The sequence below is a fragment of the Pristis pectinata genome, chromosome 18, assembly GCF_009764475.1.
Source record: "Pristis pectinata isolate sPriPec2 chromosome 18, sPriPec2.1.pri, whole genome shotgun sequence".
Classification (NCBI taxonomy): domain Eukaryota; kingdom Metazoa; phylum Chordata; class Chondrichthyes; order Rhinopristiformes; family Pristidae; genus Pristis; species Pristis pectinata.
The window spans coordinates 11,021,454-11,038,331 of NC_067422.1; the positions used below are offsets into that span (position 1 = coordinate 11,021,454).

General features: G+C 44.5%; 1 protein-coding gene across 2 annotated transcripts in view; it reads left to right on the forward strand.

Annotated features, from left to right (window-relative positions):
- The window catches only part of map2k6 (mitogen-activated protein kinase kinase 6), a 105,476-nt gene that overhangs the window by 40,933 nt on the left and 47,665 nt on the right, over positions 1-16,878 (forward strand). For both annotated transcript variants that reach the window (XM_052032802.1, XM_052032803.1), the window contains exon 4: positions 9,477-9,590. In XM_052032802.1, the coding sequence (XP_051888762.1) occupies positions 9,477-9,590 (114 nt within the window). The remainder of the gene's footprint in view (positions 1-9,476; positions 9,591-16,878) is intronic.

The window sequence follows — 16,878 nt, forward strand, 5'->3', positions numbered from 1 at the left end:
ACTTATGGATGTCAGATCTAATTAAAAACCTGTTTACTGCCTCACCTTGGAAACCAGAAGAATTTGGTGCCCACGATACGAAATGCAGGGTAGTACAGTGACATAGTTGGTAGAGCTGATTCCCCACGACACCAGAGACCCGGATTCAATCCTGACCAGCGGTGCTGTCTGTGTGGAGTTTGCATGTTCTCCCTGTGACCACATGGGGTTCCCCCTGGGTGGTCCGGTTTTCTTCATATCCCAAAGACGTGGGTTGGTCGGTTAATTAGCTGTTGTATGTTGCCCCAAGTATGGAGGTGAGTGGTGGAATCTGGGGGGAGTTGATAAGAATGTGGGGAGAATAAAAAGCCTGATGAATGTAGGATTAGTTTTTTCTTTATTTTATTGTTTTAAATTTATTTACAGCATGGTAACAGGCCCTTCCCGCCCAATGAGTCCGCGCCACCCATTTTAAACCTAAATTAACCTACCCGTACTTCTTTTGAAATGTGGGAGGAAACCGGAACACCCGGAGGAAACCCACGCAGACACGGAGAGAATGTACAAACTCCTTACAGACAGCGACGGGAATTGAACTCCGATCGCTGGCGCTGTAATAGCGTCGCGCTGTTGGTGTAAGTGGGTAGTTGATGGTTGGTATGGACTGGTTGGGCCGAAGGGCCTGTTTCTGTGCTGTATCGCTCTGCGACTTCCTGAGTTTTGTTCTGCATTGTGGGACTGGAATATCACTTCAGGTGGCAGTGTGACAGTTCAATGCGCAAACTGTAGGAACAGCACCATTTTGGAACCTTACAGCCTAATGGCATGAATATTGAATTCTCCCACTTTAGGTAATCCTCACCCTCTTCCCCACACCACCATCCCCCCCCCCCCCAACACCGCCCAACATGTTTCGTCTCTTCCTCCCTTTCCTAGCCCTTTTTTCCCTCTCTCTTCTTACCTTTGACCCATCCCCCAGTGGATCTGCTCTCCCCTCCTCCCCCGCACCCGCCTATCACTGTCTCTTAGCTGCATCTACCTGTCACCTCCCTGTGTCCATGCTGCCTCCCCTCTTTTGTCCACCTATCACTGCTCTGCTTTTCCCTCCTATGTATTGGGCTTCCCTTTTCCTACCTTCAGTTCTGAAGAAGGGTCCTGACCTGAAACGTTGACCACCTGCTTTTCTCCACAGATGCTGCCTGGCCTGCTGAGTTCCTCCAGCATTATCGTGTTTTTCTTAAAGTTCTTCTGACCCCTATGTAGTTGCTTTAGCTGCTGTGCTTGCTTTGACCACTTGAGGGTGATGCATCCCTATTCCTTGTCCAAAGCAGAATAGTTCCCGTTTCCAGAATAGTGTGCGCTTTGTTGCTTCTCAGAAGTGCTTTAAGCATTTCTCCATAACCCAAAGTAAAACAAAACTGTCTTTTCAAATTTTAGGATTTAAATCTTTTTGTAGAAGGATAAATGTGCAAGCTGTATGATTGTGTCAGGTCAGGATTTATATAAGATATCTTTATTAGTCACATGTACATCGAAACACACAGTGAAATGCATCTTTTTTGCGTAGAGTGTTCTGGGGGCAGCCTGCAAGTGTCGCCATGCTTCCAGCGCCAACGTAGCATGCGCACAACTTCCTAACCCGTACATCTTTGGAATGTGGGAGGAAACCGGAGCACCCGGAGGAAACCCATGGAGACACAGGGAGAATGTACAAACTCCTTACAGACAGCGGCTGGAATTGAACCCGGGTCATTGGCACTGTAATAGCGTTACGCTAACCACTGTACTACCGTGCCTGCCTACTCTGTGCGTCTAATTGAGCAAAAGAAAGAGCCCAGCTGAGATTTTGCTTATCCCGCCCAGCGTTGGGAAGTCCCTGTAGAATGGAGTATTCCAACATGTCTTCATTCGGAAGGATGTGGAAGCTTTAGAGAGGGTGTAGAGGAGATTTACCAGGATGTTGTCTGGATTGGAGAGCATGTCTTATGAGGATAGGTTGAGTGAGCTAGGGCTTTTCTCTTTGGAGAGGGGGAGGATGAGAGGTGACTTGATAGAGGTGTACAAGATGATAAGAGGCATAGATCGAGTGGACAGTCAGAGACTTTTTCCCAGGGTGACAATGGCTAACATGAGGGGACATAATTTTAAGGTGATTGGAGGAAGGTATAAGGGGGATGTCAGGGGTAAGTTTTTTTTTACACATGGTGGTGGGTGCTTGGAACGCACTGCCTGCAGAGGTTGTGGGGACAGATACATCAGGGACATTTAAGAGACTCTTGGATAGACACATGAATGATAGAAAAATAGGGGGCTATGTGGAAGGGAAGGGTTAGATAGATCTTAGAGCAGGATAAAATGTCGGCACAACATTGTGGGCCGAAGGGCCTGTACTGTGCTGTAATGTTCTATGTTCTGACACCCTCCTGGCCAGCCTCTTTGCTTTCAAATCCCTCTTGGTTTTGCCCCTCTTGTCATTTCCAGCCTCTCAACCTTCCAAGGTATCTGTGCTCCTCCAAATCTATCTTCGATCCATGTTTAATTGCAAATTTAATCAACGCCCATCGCTCTGGAATTTCCTCATGGGCCCAAAGGGGTCAGAGTGGTTCCTTCAGACCCCTTGTTTTTTCAATCATTCTTAGGATGTGGATGTCACTGGCAAGGCTGGCATTTATCGCCTGTCCCTAATTGCCCATGTGGAGGAGCAGTTAACAATCCACCGCACTGAAGGGTCTGGAGTGGCATATGCACCAAACTGGTTAAGGATGGCGGCATTCCTGCTCTGAAGGACATTAGTGAACCAGGCGTAGAGGTCACATGGCACAAAAGCACACCCTGCAGCCCATCATCCCCATGCCAACTATTTGTTTTTATTCCTTCTTTGTCAATATTTTTACTCATTCCAAATAAAAAGTACAAAATGCATGAAACAAAGGAAAATAAAACAAAATGTTACAAAACAAATTGTATTGAATCACACTAGAAATCACAATGCTTCATATTAATAAACAAAAATGATAACTAATTAGTATTGATAAGTTGGAATAATTTTATTATAAAAAAATCTAACTCCACTATCAAAACCGAAGCTGTTGAGTAACATAAAATAAAATAAACTTTATTCATCATCAAAAAACAAACTATATACAACAATAAAACAGTGCAAACCTTTACATTCATGTACGGATCAATCATTAGTGTTACCTTTTTATAAAAAACCCACTGTGTGGCTCCCTGGGGTGATACCCCAATCCCATATTCACACCAATTAAGGGGCTTCCTCACCTGACCCCGCCCCTCCATCTCCAGTGGCAGAAGAACCCTAAACTCTAGTCCTTCCGCACCGAGCCTTTGCGTTGGCTGCTCCCAGCTTCAGTGTGTCCCTCAGCACGTACTCCTGCAGCCTGGAATGTGCCGGTCGGCAGCATTTTCCCCTACGGACGTGCCAACTGTTGTGGACGCTGTGGCAAGGGTTAAGGTCGTGTGCAGGCAGAGATGCTTTGCAGACGGTCTGCAGTCACCCGTGCTGAGCAAGGTCCTTGAGAGCAGAGCTCCTCTTTGTACAGCATGGGAGCCAAGGTTAGCAGGCACACCAAGGCAAGATAAGGATGCAAATGAAGGATTGCAAGGCAATACACTAACGATTGTACAATTACTTTACTAATTCTAAGGTATTATTGACTATTAACATGTAGTTTCTATTGGTCATAACACACATATTAATGGGACGTGATTGGTATTTTATATATGCAAATGAGGTGCTCAAAGATTTTAATTGGTCAATATATATTTAAAAACGACAACCCTTTGTTGAAACTTTAGAACAGTTCGGTGACAAGGTTTGGACTGTTCTCCTTGTGCACAAGTGATTGACAAACGAGTGCAGGTTGTCAGCGTCCAGTTAATCGGTGACAACACTATCAAGTACTTCTCTGCACTAATCTCATTTACGGGCACTTAGTCCGTCACCTTTGACACCTTGACAATTCAAATGCTTGTCCAGATATTTCTGAAGTGATGTGAGGGTACTGGCCTCCACCATGCACTCCGGCTGTGCGTTCCAGATTCCAGCCAATATCTAGGTGCAAAGGTTCTTCCTCAGATCCCCCCCTAAAGCCCTTATTTCTTTCCCCTTACCCTAAAACTACCCCCTCCAGTTTTAGCTTCCTTTGCCATGGGGCAAAGTTTCCTGCTGTCTATCCTATCTACGCCCCTCATAACTTTGTACACCTCTTTCGGGTCCCCCTCAGCCACCTCCCCTCCAAGAGAAACAAACCCAGCCTATCCAATCTCTCCTAATGACAGAAATGCTCCATCCCAGCCGACATCCTGGTGAATCTCTCTGCATCCTTTCCAGAATGGATTTTTATTGCAAATTGTTGAATGGTTACCTTTATTAGCAAGAAATTTTCACTCCAGACTTATTTAATCAATTGAATTTAAATTCCCTCGATTTTGAAACAGGATTCGAACTTGTGTCTCTGGATCCAGGTCAATGACCCATTCATTGCCTGGTTCTCTGGATGCTAGTCTAGTATCTTGACCATAATGCCACTGCATCCGTCTTCTGTCAATGGAAGGGAACTGTGAGCTGAAATGGGCAAATCCTACTTGGATAATTTAGAATTCCCTTCCATAAGGGACGTTGGTGCTGGGACAGCTGCTAGTTTTAAGTCTGGGGCTGGTTAGATCACTGATAACCAAGGTGTTAAAGAAAGTGGAGCAAAGGCGGATGTGTAGAATTAGATCATCAGTCAGCCTTGATCTTATTGAATGGTGGAGCAGGCTCGAAAGTCTGAAAGGCTTCCTTCCCTTTCCTATAAGGCAGGCACGGTAGTGTAGTGGTTAGCGTAACACTATTACAGCGCCGGCGACCCGGTTTCAATTCCGGCTGCTGTCTGTAAGGAGTTTGTACGTTCTCCCTGTGTCTGTATGGGTTTCCTCTGGGTTCTCCGGTTTCCTCCCACATTCCAAAGACGTACGGGTTAGGAAGTCGTGGGCATGCCATGTTGGTGCCGGAAGCGTGGCGACACTTGCGGGCTGCCCCCAGAACACTCTATGCAAAAAATGTATTTCACTGTGTGTTTCGATGTACATGTGACTAATAAAGATCTTATCTTATGAATACCCACTCTGCTGTGATCAGAGGGGGGCAAGATGCTGCAATAGGATTCGTTAAAAACCTGCCAGTAACAATAGCCCAGCAAAGGAATTGTCTTTGGCGTCAGGTAGGGTATCCAACTGGGCCAAACCTCGTCATCCTGCAGGCAACAACTGCATTTGTCCTGTCTTTGACTTGAGAGAATTTAGCAGATGGCTTTTAACATTGTGCTTCTGATTTAAAAGGCAGTAACTTGTGTTGCAGAGTGTTTGCTGATTCTAAGTGTTGGACTCTATGCTAATGTTTACTTTCACAGTTGTATGAACAATTGTTTCTGGGGCTTCTGTTCTTGGATGCCTTGTTTGGTTGTGTGCAAAGTCCCATCCTAGCGCTTGCTGTTGGACGTGGTCTGTGTGGAATGGTACAGCATGCTGGAGTGGCTGAAATTGAGACCAGAATCAGAATCCGGTCTATTATCGCTGACATATGTCATGAAATTTGTCGTTTCATGGCAGCAGTACACTGCAAGAAATAAAAATTACTATGAACCACGAAATAAGATTTCTTTATTAGTCACATGTACATCGAAACACACAGTGAAATAGTGCAAAAAAAGGGATAATGAAGTAGTGTTCATGGGTTCATGGACCGTTCAGAAATCTGATGGCGGAGGGGAAGAAGATGTTCCTAAACCGCTGAGTGTGGGTCTTCAGGCTCCTATACCTCCTCCCCAGTGGTAGTAACGAGAAGAGGGCATGTCCCGGGTGGTGAGGGTCCTTAATGATGGATGCTGCCTTCTTGAGGCACCACCTCTTGGAGATATCCTTGATGGTGGGGAGGGTTGTGCCTGTGATGGAGCTGGCTGAGTCTACAACCCTCCACAGCCTCTTGCGATCCTGTGCACTGGATTAGTACTGAAGGGATGATGGTGTTGAACACCGAGCTGTTATCGATAAACAGCAGCCTGACCAATAAGTATCCACAAAACTATTTAACTTCTGGTATAATGTACAGGCAGATGGGATTAATTTGAATTGGCATCATGCTCAGTACAGACACAGTGGACTGAAGGGCCTGTTCCTGCGCTGTACTGTTCTGTATTTTATGCTTGCACATGGAAAGGGAGGGAATGTATCTGTGGCCCTCTGAGATAATCTGGCCTTGACGCAGTGGAGCTCTGTGGCCTTGAGGGGGCAGCAACAATCCATGAGTACACTGTAAAGTTGCTCATTGGTCTCAGTACAAGTATCACACGGTGCCCGAGCAGAATCCCAACCATGAAATGTTGGGATACAGCAAGACGTGCATAGTACCAAGTCTGAAAAGTGAAATTAGTCACATCAGTTCCTCACGGTGGTGCAGATGTTGAAATACTGCAGCTTTACCAAGCAGTCATTGCATTTTAGTATTGGAATGTACTTCACCGTGAATATTGATTCAGTGCCAGACTTGAGGTGCAGCGTCAGGACTTCTTTTGGCAATGTTGAGTGAGGGATAAATATCGGCCCTCCGAGGGACCAGAAGGGGCCTCTGTTACTGTCTCATCTGAAAGAGAGTGCAGCTGTCCCTCTGGAACCTCAGCCTCGATTTTATGCTCAACTCGTCGGACTGTGGCAGAACCTGGGACTTCAGAGGTGTGTGTGTTTGTGAGATCTGCTGAGCCTCTGCTGACAGCTCCACTCTGGGACAGGTCTGCACGGTTACCACACAGGTTGTGCACTTTACCTGGTCACTAGAGGTTTTATTAGACAAAATTCACCAGTTATAAGGAGCTTGTTATTCACCACACAGGATGATTTACCATTTTCATAATGCTAATAGCCCACATTCTCTATATAATTGTCAATATTTTATACTAGAAGATCAGTTAGCTGCCTTCTTATCTGTTGGACATACTTATCACACTTTAAGGGAGAGTGACTTGGAATGAAAATTGGAATCCATGCCAGCCTTGCTTCAAGGGCCAAATATTGTTTGCAACCTCTGCCTGTCTTTGTTCCCAGGAGGCCTGAACCACAGGGAATTTCTGACCTTGCCCAGCTCTATCACCTAACAGCAATTATCCCCTTATCCTTAAGGGATTGTCAGGTCACCTGGCAGCATAGTGCTTTATACGGGACAAAACTCCTGCCAAGATGAAGCAGCATCTGACACGTCAACTGACTGAGTTATGGCAGGATCTCTGGATGTGAATATATATATAAATAGCTGAACCACATACGTCTTCTGTCAGTTGACTCTCTATTGACAGGTGCCTTGCCTCCGCCTTCGTATTCCTTTGGGATTGGCTTAAACCTTTATATTCTTAAAATGCTGGAATCCATCGCATCTCTAACTCTGGAAACCCTGTCAATTTTCTTGTTCAGATGCCAACCATTCTGTTTGAAATATTTAAAAAGAAATCTTTGCTTCCTTTTGCATCAAAGTGTTTTGGGAAATTAGCTTTCGATAGCCTGTGCTGCAGTATTAGCTGCCCACTTTTGACGGTTGGTGCTATTACTACGTGGAGCCTGATGTCAGGAGCACAAAGTGGGGGTGGTGAGCCGGTGGGGGTACAAGACTAACGCTCCCATTGGTGACCAGAAGTAAATTTGCTGCAGATTGCAGGGAAACTTCTTGAATAAATGAAAATTACCTCTGAATTTCTTTTGATGTTTCGAAAGAGTGGCAAGTCATCATTTATGAACTTCTGAATTAGAAGCAGGAATAGGCCATGCAGCCCCTCAAACCTACTCCACTGTTTAATAAGAACATGAGAGAATGAGAGGCAACCTTACAGAAGCGTTTAAAATTCTGAGAGGCATAGATAAGGTGGATGGTAACAGACTTTTCCCCAGGGTAGGGGAGTCCAAAGCTAGGGGGCATAGGTTTAGGGTGGGAGGGGAAAGGTTTAAAAGGGACCTGAGGGGCCAACTTTTTCACGCAGAGGGTGGTGAGTTTATGGAATGAGCTGCCGGGGAAGTGGTTGAGGCAGGTCCAATAGTATCATTGAAGAAGCACTTCGATAGGTATGTGAGGGGCGGGCTTGGAGGGATATGGGCCGAATGCAGGAAATTGGGACTAGTTGGGTGGGCACCGTGGTCGGCATGGACTGGTTGGGCTGAAGGGCCTGCATCCATGCTGTATTGCTTGATGACTCAAAGATCTGATTGCAACCCCAACTCTGTATTCCTGTCCACCCACAATAACCTAACTCATCAAGAACCTATCTACCTTTATATTTAATATTCAATAAAAATATTTAAGAACTCTGCTTTCACCGGCCTTTGAGGAAGAGAGTTCCAAAGACTCTCAACCCTGAAGGAAAAAAAACTAGATTTATCTTAAGTGGACTCCCTTATTTTCAAACAGTGACCCCTATTTCTAGATTCTCCCACCAGAGGAATCATCCTCTCCATTTCCACCCTGTCCTGACGTCTGAAGATCTTTTAATGTTGCAGTCAAGGCACCCCTCACTCTTCTAAACTCCAGCGGATTCAAGAGCAACCTCAAGATGTTGGAGGAACCCAGCGGGTCAGGCAGCATCTGTGGAGAGAAATGGACAGCTGACGTCTTGGGTCGAGACCCTTCATCTGGATTGGTCCAGATGGAGGACCTCGATCTGAACCATCGACTGTCCATTTCCCTCCACAGATGCTGCCTGACCCATTGGGTTCCTCCAGCAACTTGTGTGTTGCTCCGTATTCCAGCATCTGCAGTCTCTTGTGTCTCTAGCAGATTGAAGCCTAGTCTATCCAACCTTTCCTCATGGAACAATGGGCCGTTCCAGGGGTAAGTCTAGTAAACCTCCTTTGGACTGCTTCCAAAGCATTAACGTTCTTCCTTAAGTAAGGAAACCACTAGTGTATGCAGTACTCGAGGTGGGGTCTCACCAATCCTATATGAAACTGAACCATTACCTCCTAACTTTGCTTTCATTTCTCCTAGCACTGAACGGTAATGTGCTGTGAGCCTTCCTAAGTACTTGCTGTATCTGTATACTAGTCTTTTGCAAATTAAGCATTGAGAAGTCAAGATCCCCACTGTACCTCAGATAGCCTCAAGATCTATTTGTTGCAGTGTTAATGTTGCTATGGATTTCTTTGGACAGAGTGTAGTACCCACCCTTTCTCCATTAGCATCTGGAGAGCACTGCTTGTACAAGGTGTAATATTCCTGTCTTTAAAATTACACCGTGTTATCTGACTGAGGGTGATCGGCCTTGCTGGAGATGTTTGTACTTCATTGGACTCCCAGTGGATGACACACAATGTCTGAGGTTCCACCTGCTTTAATCACCACCTGTGCAGCCCATTTGGATTAGCTGGTCGATTTGAGATGGTAATCCGCTGGTCTGCACTGTGTTTACCCGCCGGCCTGTTTACTGTAGACCATTAAACTCGAGTGTTTGCTTCCACAGAACTTTGAGGTGAAAGCTGACGATCTGGAACCACTCTCGGAGCTGGGCCGCGGCGCGTACGGCGTAGTGGAGAAGATGCGGCATACACCCAGTGACACGCTGATGGCTGTCAAGGTAGGGCCAGTTGGCCAAGTTGTGTCTCATTTGTGGTTCACTTTGAGGGAAGGAGGCCACGGCTTTTGACTCTGGTGCGATATTGTAACTCGAGTTGTGGGTAGCTGGCTGGAGGTTCTTTCACTTGGCCTGGTTCTTTCCGTTGTGCCACTGTGCACCAGGCTCCCTCAGTGTGGAGAACCAGTAGAGGGAGACAGAAGAGACTGCAGACACTGGAATCTGGAGCAACAGCCAAGGGAGGGGACCTCATAGAAACATGTTGAATGTTGAAAGGACTGGACAGAGTAGATGTGGCTAAGTTGTTTCCCTTGGTGGGTGAGTCCAGGACAAGAGGGCACAGTCTTAGAATTAGAGGGTACCCATTTAGAACAGAAATGAGGAGAAATTTGTTTAGCCAGAGGGTCATGGATTTATGGAATTCGTTGCCACATACAGCTGTGGAGGCCCGATCATTGGGGGTGTTTAAGGAGGAGATTGCTAGGTATCTAATTAGTCAGGGTATCAAGGGATATGGGGAAAAGGCCGGGAATTGGGCCTGGATGGGAGAATAGTTTAGCTCATGGTGAAGTGGCGGAGCAGACTCGATGGGCCAAATGGCCTGCTTCTGCTCCTTTGTCTTGTGATCTTGTGATGCTGGAGGAACTCAGCAGGTCAGGCAGCATCTGTGGAGGGAAAGGGACAGGCGATGTTTTGGGTCGAGACCCTTCAACTGGACTGGAACATAGAGGGGAGATAACCAGAATAAAGGAGTGGAGCAAGAGCGAGCAAGCGATAGGTGGGTCCAGTTGGGGACGAGCAGAAATGGGGACAGGGGCTGGGAGGTGAGAGGTGGAGCGACAAAGGACTGCAGATAATGGAATCTGATAGGAGACGAGAGTGGATAGGACATAGACGCCTTGACCATTACTTTTCCCTTCCTGGAGATGGGAGCTGCACCAACTTCCTAAAAAAACTGCGTAGCAAATTAACTCCATTCTGTACCGTACCTTCCTCAAATCTGAAATGACAACTTGAGTAACAACGTGGGCAGTTTTGGAACTTGGATCTTTTGGTTAAGATGCTGGAGGCAAGTCTGCCAATGAGTACCTGAACAAAAAAGAAAAACTTTTGAATCTTTTCAGTGCCAGTTTGCAGTGTAAGCGTTCTGCAAGGTCCAAAACGCTGTGTTTCCTGGTGCAATGCCTGGATAGGATATTAAATGATGATAACTGGGTTGGAAAAGTTGACTGCTTTATTCATTGGTAGTGGGACCCCATGGAGTAGAAATTTGCCCTTGGCTGCATGTTGTAAAGGCTGAACTTCATTGGGCTGGGTTGTGCTTTCTGTTTGCTGATGGTTCAGTGAGGAGCTGCTAGCTGGTATTTGGTTTATTATTGTTACTTGTGCCGAGGTACAGCGAAAAACTTGTCTTGCTTACTGTTCGTACAGATCAATTCATTACACAGTGCATTGAGGTAGTGCAGGGTAAAAACAATAACAGAATACAGAGTAAAGAGTCACAGCTATAGAGGAAGTGCACTGCAGGTAGACAATAAGGTGCAAGGTCATAACAAGGTAGATTGTGAGGTCAAGAGTCCATCATATTGTATAAGGGAACCGTTCAATAGTCTTATACAAGTGGGATAGAAGCTGTCCTTGAGCCTGGTGGTATGTGCCCTCAGGCTCCTGTATCTTCTGCCTGATGGGAGAGAAGAGAGAATGACCCGGGTGGGTGGGGTCTTTGATTATGCTGGCTGCTTCACCAAGGCAGCGAGAGGTATAGACAGAGTCCAGGGAGGGGAGGCTGGTTTCCGTGATGTGCTGGGCTGTGTTCACAACTCTCTGCAGTTTCTTGTGGTCACGGGCAGAGCAGTTGCTATATCAAGCCATGATACATCCAGATAGGCTTTGGTGTTCAGATAGTCTCTGACTTCTGCACTGCTGCATTGAACTGCAGGGGTCAGAGGTGAGCTGGTGCTCGGTTCCTACTGTATCTGATCTGCTGCTCCACTGCAGTCCAGAGTAAGGGCTGGATGTGCTTTGCATCTGGCCCCTCGGCTTTCTCCCAGGGTGATTGGCAGAAGTAATTTGACCCCACTCATTTGAATAGGAACAATGACCCTGAGTGAAAGGTTAGGCAGTTTTCTTTATTTTTCTTTATTTGTTGATGTTTTTGACCAATTTCTACAGCTTAAGGTGCTTTTAATTAAATATTATTTTTACATTTTTTACATTTATTTAAGGCTTTTGAATTGGGTATTCATGCAACTGATTATTAGTGACAATTAAAACAGTTCAAAGGCCTTTTGCAGCAGGGAGCTGTCAAAAGGCTGTCAGGGTGTTTTCCAGCAGTCAGGCTTCAGTATGTATTGCCTGGGGCAAGTCACTGCTCCTGAACCACTCCAATTGGTGGGAAGGTTCTTGGGTGTGCAGGGTGGCCCTCTGGGTGAAGATTCAGGCTGGGCCTCCTTGCTCGGTTCAGGTGGGTGACCATTCACATTGACCCTCAATATTTGGTTCAGGAGTATGGACACCCAGGCCGTAGGCGAGAGCCAGTGTGATCCAGCTTGATAGAATAGTATGGAAAAGTGGAATACTACACATGGTTGCTGTTATATTGTATGTTTAATATGCACAGTTGAGGATGAATTTCTGCTCCTCTGTTTGACCATATCTATCTTCATTGGCACTTTCTTGTCAAGAAATCTTCCAGGAGCTCTCATGGAATGAGCAGTCCCTCCTCCACTTCCTAACAATGTCTGAAAATGATGGAGAGTAAGTGTATAGCCAGCCCAGAACCCTTCATTCAATGAGGTTACTGAAAGTGCTATGCCACTGTGGCTTTGATTCCAGCAGAATATGGTTTAAGATAAATTAAACAATTAGATAATTGAATTGCAAGAGCAAAGGACTGTGCTTGTTCAACCAAGGGATGTTTGTAAGCAGTGAGGAGAATTCTGTCAGCTCATTCATATGGCGCTGGCCAAGAACAACTACTACTTCCATTTATGTAGTGCCTTTAATCTAGTTTCCCCAGACTTTTCAGGGGAGCATCATTAAAAAAATATAGACTCCAAGCCACATAAATATATCTTAGCTCAAGTGACCTAAAGTTTGGTGAGAGACTTTTTGAGCAATATCTTTAAGGAGGTAAAGGAGGCAGAAAGGTGGGGTTGTTTAAGGAAGGAATTCTAGAGCACCAGGGACCTCTGCAGTCATTTTTCTTGTTATAGGTCTCATTGTTTCCATCCTCAGTACAGGTAGGTAGCCTTAAAACAAAGCTATCAGCATGTACTTTATGAGGTAGAAATTTATCCTCGGTAGCATGTAAGGAGGAGTGCGTGTTGTGCTCTGTGGTGAGCTTCATTTCAGAGACACGTGCTTAGCAAATGTGTGTAGGCAGTTCTTGTAGCCCACAGTGTTTTGGATGTGAAATGTTTGCTGTGATGCGTTGTTGACCTGGTCAGGTCAATTGCTAATCTGAGTGTTAGTTCCAGGCTGTCTGATATGGAAATAAGTTTCCTTTCCGATTGTTGTTTATTAGCCTGCTCTTTATTCCAGATGCACTTTATTGGCCTTTTCTGTTTCTCTGTATTTTTCATAAAATGTTCTCGCTTTCTGTGGCAATCACAAGACCAATTTTTCACATTCCATTACCCAAATTTGTCTTAAAAGAGGCAGCTCATAAAAGTGTTATTTATAGCAGGCAGAGGTAATTCAATAAACAACCAGCTTATTACAAATGAGGACAAGCTGGAGACTGCATTTCTAATTTAAGATAACTGCTCTGTGTGGAAATTATGTCAGTAATGCAGTCACATAGCTAATTTTTCTGGTAACCTTTGACTTAAGGGCCAGTATAAAGTCTTAAAAGATGGGGGTAGGAATGGCTTTTTTGAATTTGGAATACTTTTTTTTAAGGGTGTTGTTTTTTGAGTTTTGTGCAATGTTTAGGTTTATTCTGGTATCTACTTACAAAGGGCTTAAAGCTTCTTTGATCAGTTTGTTCCAATGTCTGAATTGGAAATTTAAAAAAAATTGCTGATGCTGGAAATCTGAATTATAAACAGAAAATGCCGGAAATACTCAACGTCAGGCAGCATCTACAGAGAGAGAGACAGGAGTTAACATTTCCAGTCAAAGACCCTCCACAGAACTGGGAAAGCATCTGATAGAGTTTCTCTGGTCCTCATTTTCCACCCTATCAGCCTAGACATTCACAGATTAGCCTTCTCAATTTCTGCCACCTTCAACAAGATTCCACCATCTGTAAGAGTTATTTCCTCTGTCCTATCCATCCCTCACCCAATTATCTACAACTTGAAAATTGGCTTGGTTTCTTACTTTCGCAGTTCTGATTGTCTTTGACTTGGAACACTGGTGCTGTTTCTCTTTCTGCAGACACTCTCTGACCTGCTGTTTCCAGCATTTTCTGTTTTTTTTAGTCTACCTGGTATTTGAAGAAGGTAGAACAGACCACTTATTTTTGAGAGCCAGTTGATTGTATTACCAAATTTACCAAAAATATTGGAATGGACGTCAGGAATTATTTTTATTAAGAAACCAAATTGAACTTGGGTTCATCAATTTTAAAGAAAATACTTGACCAAATTTAACACAGGCAGTACTTTATTCCACCACTGTGAGCTAGTTCTTTGAGGCGTTATTTATTTGTTCACAGGATGCGTGCACATTGCTGGCAATGTTGACAATTATTATCTATCTGTAATTGTCCCTAAAATGAAGAGGCAGTTAAGAGTTGACATCATTGGTTGGTTTGGAGTCACATATATAGGTCAGACCAGGCAAGGACAGTAGGTGTCCAGCCCTGAAGGACATTTGTGAGCCAGAGTTACGTTTATAATCTCATGACCATTAATACCGAGACGAGCTTTTTATTCCTGATTTATGACTTATTGTGCCATTTGTTGTGGAGAGGCAGTTCACATTCTGTTAATCAAATTTGCCATCATTACAAGTTTTGAATTGGACATCATTAACAATTTTGCCCAGTCCGTCGTCACTTGGAGTATCTGGTTCAGCAACTCCTCAAACTTCAAGTCCTCATCCTTGTGTTTGGATCGTCCTGAGGCTTTGCACCCCAGGAAAACATCCCTCTACATTCGTTTCTGCAAATTTGGCCTCTTGTACATCCCTGATTTCCTTTGTCCTTTCACTGGTACCCATGGCTTCAGCTGCCAAGACCCAGGCTCCAGACTTTGCTTCATAAACCCAACACCAATCTCTCCTCCTTTTGAGATACATTTTAGCATCCATTCTCTCTGACCAAGCTTTTGGTCTTGTTTGTAAACCATCTTGAATATGACTCGGTATCAGATTTTGCCTGTTAATTGCTTTTACCCTACTTGTGTCGTGGTTCTACTATTTTAGTTACTCACAGATACACTTTGTTGCTCTATTGCCTACCAGAGGTATCATTAATTGGTTACTTCTGGAAGACCTACTGGGTCATTCATTGCCAGAGTGCCCTATTTTACCATGGTCACTATTTTTGAAGTGGACGGTGACAACTTTTACAAAGAGGCCAAATTACTATGTGAACATATCAATTTTAATAGTAAAAAGCCTTCACTTAATTTTAATCAAAATCCTGTGCTGTAGGATTTTAACCAATTTGGAATGGTAGTTATGCAAGAGATCAGAAAGATAAATCAGCATAGCTCAAAAATGAACATTTCATGCAAACTAAAACTAAGTGGAAGACGCTCCTTATACAGGATGTTGTATCTTTTCTGCTTTCAGCATTCTGTCATGCAAATACAATCTGTATCATATCAGAAGTAAGGTTTGACATGCTCGTTGGTACCAATGCTTTGTCATAATTTTCAGTCCTTCGGATCTATATTTAAATTTCAAATTAAAGCCTTTAGTTATAACCTTTAATAATCCTGCTTGTGTGTTCAGTGCCTGTTTTTAGACTTCTGTATGTTGAAGGCCAAAGAATTGGAGGAATGTGTCTGCAAAGTGCAAAGTATCTGTAAAGTCTTAAAAATCAAAGATTTAATTGAAATGAGGAGACAGTGGGTCCAGGAAAACTGCACATTTCCTCTCTCAAGTGTAGGGCTAATTTTATTCAGATTTGCAGACTCCTGATCTGTGTGGAAAATTGATGGGGGGTGGTGGGGGGGGGGGGGGGGAAGATCTCTTGTTGGCATCTTCTAATGAGTCCCCTATTCTAAATTTTTCTCCACACCAGTAGGGCAGCCATGGCTATCAACAGTTTGTACTGGTCAGCAGTGTTCCATGCTTCCCGTCTCTGCCTTGGAGCTAATCGCTGCAATTCTACAGGCTGCAGGCTGTATCTACTCCATTCTTATGCAAAATTGTATCAGTCACTGTCGCAGTCACAAGGCCACATTACTTAATTTGTTAACCAGCACATTTGAAATTGATTTATGTAAAGGCAGAGCTAATTGAACATAGAGAAACCTTATACTAAGATATAGAAAAGTCTAAAGAATGGACCGTTGATGTTCTACGGAAATAATATCATTTGTACCATGGTAAAGCTGATAGTGGGTCTTAGTAGGATTGCCCACAAATGTGCGCGCGCGCACACACACACACACACACACACAAATTGCAGTGCAACAAATTTGTCAACGCGTTAGGCTGCACTGAATACATAGCTAATAGACCAAACAACAGAGGGTCGATAATGACAATGGCTAGTACATGTAAAGGGACATGAAGCCTGGCATTTGGTAGTGATTAGTTAGCGTGTATAGAATATGGTATGAGCCAATTAAAGCTCTGGTTGGAATGGATTTTCCTGGTGGCTGGGCAGATTCTGCGGTTGCTCGTGGCGGAGGGAGGGTTTAGTGCAGGACTGTTTCTAGGTGGGGATCCGGGCTTGCCTGCAGCCTATCTAGGAGGAATTGTTTATGCACTGCCTCTCCTCAGCTCACACAGCAGCCCAGCACCCCTCATCAAATTCCATATTTGCTTACAACGTAGAAGAAAGCCATTCAGCCCATCAAGTATGTTGGACCACATGTCACTCCCATTTCCCCCATTATTTTTTCCTGTAGCTATTTATCCCCACATCCTCATCAATTCCACCACCTAGCTGTACTGGGGCTCATTTCACAATGGTGCAAAAGCCATGAAGTCAGTATAAAATAAGATCTCCTCTGGAAGTTATCACACCATTTCTTGTAGATTGAAGGAACTCAGCGAAAGACATCAAAATGCTTGCAGAATCATAAGCAATGGCTTAAAGAAATCAGCCAACGACTTACCTGTGAATAACGCTTTAGGGAGCATTGATGACTTCTGAAGTCTGGTT